The sequence below is a fragment of the Micropterus dolomieu genome, linkage group LG02 (assembly GCF_021292245.1).
Source record: "Micropterus dolomieu isolate WLL.071019.BEF.003 ecotype Adirondacks linkage group LG02, ASM2129224v1, whole genome shotgun sequence".
NCBI classification, from domain to species: Eukaryota; Metazoa; Chordata; class Actinopteri; order Centrarchiformes; family Centrarchidae; genus Micropterus; species Micropterus dolomieu.
In genome coordinates this window covers 6,006,742-6,012,840 of record NC_060151.1, presented here as the reverse complement: position 1 = coordinate 6,012,840, position 6,099 = coordinate 6,006,742, and the positions used below count along the sequence as shown (strand labels likewise).

The 6,099-nt window shown below is 45.3% G+C and overlaps 1 protein-coding gene across 2 annotated transcripts in view; it reads right to left on the bottom strand.

Moving 5' to 3' along the window:
• Positions 1-6,099, bottom strand: part of pih1d1 (PIH1 domain containing 1) — a 31,464-nt gene that overhangs the window by 20,528 nt on the left and 4,837 nt on the right. For both annotated transcript variants that reach the window (XM_046071548.1, XM_046071539.1), the window contains 3 exons: positions 2,464-2,521; positions 1,853-2,041; positions 865-926 (listed from right to left, as the gene is read on the bottom strand). In XM_046071548.1, the coding sequence (XP_045927504.1) occupies positions 865-926; positions 1,853-2,041; positions 2,464-2,521 (309 nt within the window). The remainder of the gene's footprint in view (positions 1-864; positions 927-1,852; positions 2,042-2,463; positions 2,522-6,099) is intronic.

The window sequence follows — 6,099 nt, the reverse complement described above, 5'->3', positions numbered from 1 at the left end:
GGTTCAGGTGGCAGACACCATCTCCACATTTAAGAGTAGGCTTAAGACTTTCCTCTTTGATAAAGCTTATAGTTAGGGCTGGCTCAGGTGAGTCCTGAACCATCCCTTAGTTATGCTGCTATAGGCCTAGACTGCCGGGGGATTTCCCATGATGCACTGAGCTCCTCTCTCCTCTACTTTCTCTCCCTCTGTATGCAACCTCATCCCATTATTGCATGTTACTAACACAACTTCTCCCCTTTCCGGTAGTCTTGTGCTTTCTCGTCCCTCTCCTCTCTCCTCCTATCACTTCATGCAGGTTTTCTGGCTCTGGAGCTGTGGAGTCTGGATCTGTGGCTGCGGGTCACCTGCTGCCCCCGTGTTCCTGCTCGACACCCTCTGCTGCAACGACTATTGTTGCTAGTCTTATTGTTATTATAATCATTAACATTACGATTGTTACCATTAACACTACTATAAATATCTGTACCATTTTTCATTTAGTCTATAGCAACATCACCTTCACTGTCTGTACCTATGTGTGTATATTGTGTAGGCTGCCTCCCTCCCCTCTCTCTCTCTCTCTCTCTCTCCTTCACCCCAACCGGTCGAGGCAGATGGCTCCCCACCCTGAGCCATGGTTCTGCTCGAGGTTTCTGCCTCTTAAAAGGAAGTTTTTCCTTGCCTCTGTCGCCTAGTGCTTGCTCTTGGTGGGAACTGTTGGGCTTCTGTAAATAGCATCATAGAGTACGGTCTAGACCTGCTCTTTTATGAAAAGCGCTGTGAGATAACTGTTGTTGTGATTTGGCGCTATATAAATAAAATTGAATTGAATTGAATTACTATCACCTCTTCCCTCTAAAAAAACAAAACACACACACACACCTGGCACTTTTGGAAGAACTCCTGGTTGACGACCACATCGTATGCTGTGCAACCCTGAGAGCCTGAAAAAAAGAAGGTCAAATTCATTCATTCGCTTTAAAAGGTCTGAAAGCTCTAGAGACACATCTATCTTGGAAAATGTAAACACTGTTGACTCCCTCTATCTGAAATAAATACTGTGATGTCAAAACAGATTACGGCAATAATTCATGATATAAATAGAAATTCTTTGCCTGAGGTGGAATGCTGCCAAGTCCTTGGAATAGAGACTTAAATAGAATTGTGCTGCCTTCTTGTGAAAATTGCTTCATAGTTTGTATGCCTGCAACTTGCATCTGCCAGCAGAAAATATAATTTTCAGTTTTTTGCATATGACAACTTGGCATTGAGATCAACCTTCTAACATGGTTTCTTCATAAAATGAAGGAGACCACTCACAGCTGCTGTTAATTTAATAATTATGCTCTCCCTCTAAATGCAGTAGTGCGCTATACCTCAGACATCTGCCGCCTGCTGTGACACAGAGAAGAGCCAGTGAGGCAATGAGTTCAAGTTTGGGTTTATTGCTTGCGTGACTGTGTGGAGAACTGACCTGAAGGGACTAGTGTTAGCAAGCCAGGAAGTGTGGGGCCGGCCCCGGGCAAGGGGTTTTCATACTGGAAAGTGTGTGTGTGTACAGCAGCGCCAGTGCGTGTAAATAAAGACACTGTTAAAACGTACTCCTGAGTCGGCGTCTGTGCTGGGGACACCAGTAGCAAGAGACTTCTGCTACATATATATTTACAGTGCGTATAACAGGTCAGAGTCGCATTGAATAGAAATGGAATGGAGGATTATGAAGAAACTTTACATTTCAGGTCAAAACGGTTCATTTAACTATTTTAAAATGGTGCATAGGTATGACAGTTGACCTAAGTCATCATAAAATAAAGATAAAATAATCGCCTGCCTAAGAAAAAAAATAGCGTCTCAGGCATTAGTCACATACTGTTGTCTATTTCTATGTGTGGCTCGCCGAGGCTCATTGGAACTCTGTAGCCGCTTGGATCATCCGATTGGAGCAGGTCCTCAAGCTCCTCTCTGGAGAGGTCTGGTGGAGGCGGGACTGAGTTTGACTGACAGATGTTAACGAAGACCTTCTGCTTGCCTGGCTGGGAGAGAGTCTTCACACACATGCCTGGGAGGGAGAAGATAAAGACAAAGAAAAACACTAAAACACAGAGAAAACACGAAACACACAAAAAAATATCCATGAGCAAGCTGTGGCACTGCCTTTCAAATTTGAAGATTTGATATTACTCGTACAGTGGAAACCGTTTATAGTGATCATGGTTACAGTGATCAACAGTTTATATGGATAAGCTCACTGCACTCTGCTGGGGTTTTAAGATGTTTACAGTGCGTAATTATTGTCCCTGCTCTCTCACAGCAGCAGCTATGTTACGTGTGTGGAGTGTAAAGCTTTTATCCTGACCATTTAGACCGGGTTTGGAGCATGAGAGGGCCACGTTTAAATCTGGAAGTATCGTAGCTGCCCCTGTCATTACTTTGTAAGGTGGTCACAAGAAGCAGTTTCCACTGTGTTTTGGAGACACTCACCAGGCTCTGGTCGAATTACTTTGGAGTCTGGATTCTTGGTCTGCATCTTTCCCATTGTCTAAACGGAAAACAGATGGACAGAACAGATTGCAGACCCATTGGGACATGTCACACATATTCAACTACATCAAAATAAAAGCTGTTTTGGTTAAAATGATTGTGTATTATATAGTTTATATAATGCATGTATTGAAACGGTTGTGTAGTTACAGATTAATTCTGTTGTTATCCTTGTGTGACAGACTTGCTAACCAATCACAAGCGCCATGCGCCTCCTGTTATAGTCCTACTCACCTATCAAAGCGGGCACAGGGCGTGTACATTTTACAACAAGAAACGAAACTAGAGGAAAACGTGCTGGATATTGGCACCAGCCAAACAGACACAGGTAGCAGCTGTGCCTCGTTTTGTCCGGCACAAGCAGGAAGCTTCTGGTCTGAGACACAAATCCAAAGCAGAAGTCCCTTAAACCTGCATTGAACGGCCAGCAGGGGGCGACTCTTCTAGTTGAAAAATGAAGTCCGGCGCCGTTGGAAATAATGGCAAAATGACTCTACTTCTCAGCTGATTTACTACCTCAGTAAACACAGTTGCTAGTTTCATGTCTTCTTCAATACAACATGATGTTTATTTAGTAAATGATGGTCCCATTAAGCAGAGTATGGGCAGAATAGAGTATGGGTAACTACGTCCACTTCTTTTATACAGTCTATGGACTGTATACCAACTCACACTGAAGAGTTTCAGCAGTGGAGCGTTTAGCCCTACGTGGTGTTAATTTGTCATTTTGTACACTAGAAGCGGTTTCCACTTTATTGTAACAGCCCTCTGTGAGCCCGTTCCGCTCCGCTCTGTGCGGGCTACATATCCACAAGCTGGAGTTATGGAGATTTTGCTTATTTGTTAAGTTGTCCTTGATTTTTGAGCTTCCACATTTACATTTATTCATTTAGCTGAAGCTTTTTATCCAAAGCGCATGGTCGCATGCCTCCGGAGCAACTAGGGGTTAAGTGTCTTGCTCAGGGACACATTGGTGGATGTGTCTTGTCTTGTCTACTGCGCCATCACTATCCCCTCTATCATGATTAAGGTAGGCTACGTAGTAAAAGTGTTTCTTTTTTGTCTGTTCTAACTGTGTTTATTGTTAATATATGATCGGGAGTATGCACATGGTGTTTTATTTCATAATTCGACCGGATTCTCTATGCCGTTCTGTGTCGGACTTCCTGCCCAGTTCATCTGCTCAGTGCTGCACCTTAGAATAGTTTAAAACTGCAGTGTTTTCCCAGTTTAATGTGAGGGTGTAATGTAATGTGTAGATGAATGCTTTGGTGCTGGCTGGGGAGGTTGGGGGTTTTCCGATGAAAAATATGTAATTTCCCATCATATTGGGCCATTATTTTCACCATATCTCTGAACAAATAGTTGGAAAAGCAAGAGTAGATAATAAATAAACAACAGCCAAAGATCAGTCTACTGTAGGAACTACAACCTTTAGATCTGGAGAAAGTAGTTTGGTTGGTTCTGTTGCTCCACAGTGATTTTACAGTGATGGCACAGCATGTTTTGGGCATCACCCTTAAGCCTTAATGGCAGGAAAACCCTGTGCAACGTGGCGTTGGTGGATGGAGCGAGACATGATGTCCCAGATGTGCTCAATTGGATTCAGGTCTGGGGAACAGGCGGGCCAGTCCATAGCATCAATGTCTTCCTCTTGCAGGAGCTGCTGACACACTCCAGCCACATGAGGTCTAGCATTGTCTTGCATTAGGAGGAACCCAGGGCCAACCGCACCAGCATATGGTCTCACAAGGGGTCTGAGGATCTCATCTCGGTACCTAATGTCAGTCAGGCTACCTCTGGCGAGCACATGGAGGGCTGTGCGGCCCCCCCAAAGAAATGCCACCCCACACCATTACTGACCCACCGCCAAACCGGTCATGCTGGCGGATGTTGCAGGCAGCAGAACGTTCTCCACAGCGTCTCCAGACTCTGTCACGTCTGTCACATGTGCTCAGTGTGAACCTGCTTTCATCTGTGAAGAGCACAGGGCGCCAGTGGCGAATTTGCCAATCTTGGTGTTCTCTGGCAAATGCCAAACGTCCTGCACGGTGTTGGGCTGTAAGCACAACCCCCACCTGTGGACGTTGGGCCCTCATACCACCCTCATGGAGTCTGTTTCTGACCATTTGAGCAGACACATACACATTTGTGGCCTGCTGGAGGTCATTTTGCAGGGCTCTGGCAGTGCTCCTCCTGCTCCTCCTTGCACAAAGGCGGAGGTAGCGGTCCTGCTGCTGGGTTGTTGCCCTCCTACGGCCTCCTCCACGTCTCCTGATGTACTGGCCTGTCTCCTGGTAGCGCCTGCATGCTCTGGACACTACGCTGACAGACATAGCAAACCTTCTTGCCACAGCTCGCATTGATGTGCCATCCTGGATGAGCTGCACTACCTGAGCCACTTGTGTGGGTTGTAGACTCCGTCTCATGCTACCACTAGAGTGAAAGCACCGCCAGCATTCAAAAGTGACCAAAACATCAGCCAGGAAGCATAGGAACTGAGAAGTGGTCTGTGGTCACCACCTGCAGAACCACTCCTTTATTGGGGGTGTCTTGCTAATTGCCTATAATTTCCACCTGTTGTCTATTCCATTTGCACAACAGCATGTGAAATTGATTGTCAATCAGTGTTGCTTCCTAAGTCGACAGTTTGACAGGAGTGTGATTGACTTGGAGTTACAGTGTGTTGTTTAAGTGTTCCCTTTTTTTTTTTTGAGCAGTGTATTATTGTGTTAAGAACAACTTCATTTCTGCTGCAACTGCAGTGGAACAAATCAGGACGAAATCTAAAAATATTTTAGCAATTGGTGTGTAATAATAGCCTACTTCTCATCATCAACACTGAGTACAGATGTGGTGTGTGACATCCCCGTCTTTCGGCTGCTGGATGTCTGTCTCTTTGTGTCCTCTGTTGCAGATGTCAGGAGGCGTGGTTAAAATCATCAGCTGTTGGAACCACCTGGGCCCGGTGGTCTCCACTATAAGAGCGCGTCTTTTGTTCTGCAATGGGGGCTAGAAAGGAGGGATACCCTGTTCCCTATGCTCAACGCTCCTCGTTATTTTGTTTCTTTTACCATACAACACTTCACACACTATTCTTTCAAGCATGCATATCTGCTGACATGACTGATCTACTGATAATCATACTTCATATGATTTGTGGAATATTAAGTTGTTTCTGTTTAGTTTGAAATAAAAGTAATGGTACCTTTTCAGCAGTTTGTGTCATTGTTCTGTTCTTTTTTGTTGCGGTTTAGAGCCAGCTGTGACAGGTGTATAGTCCAAGTATACAGGGTAACCTTGAGTTAACCACGAACATAACCAGCGTAAATTGCCATGGCAACAGACCTCGGTTAAAACCTATCCACCTTTTGTAGTAGGGGTTAATCAAGAAGTTACACCTGTTAGGAAGTTACATCTTCCTTGGGGCGGGGTACAGCTTCCCCCTGGACATGCGGTCTGGGGTCCTTTGCGCTTTGGGGGGTCGCAGGGTGTCCTGGCTTCTGGGGGTGGGGGTCTGCGGTGGGATTGTGGGGCGATTATCGATGCATCTTGATGCATTATACTTTTTCCCTG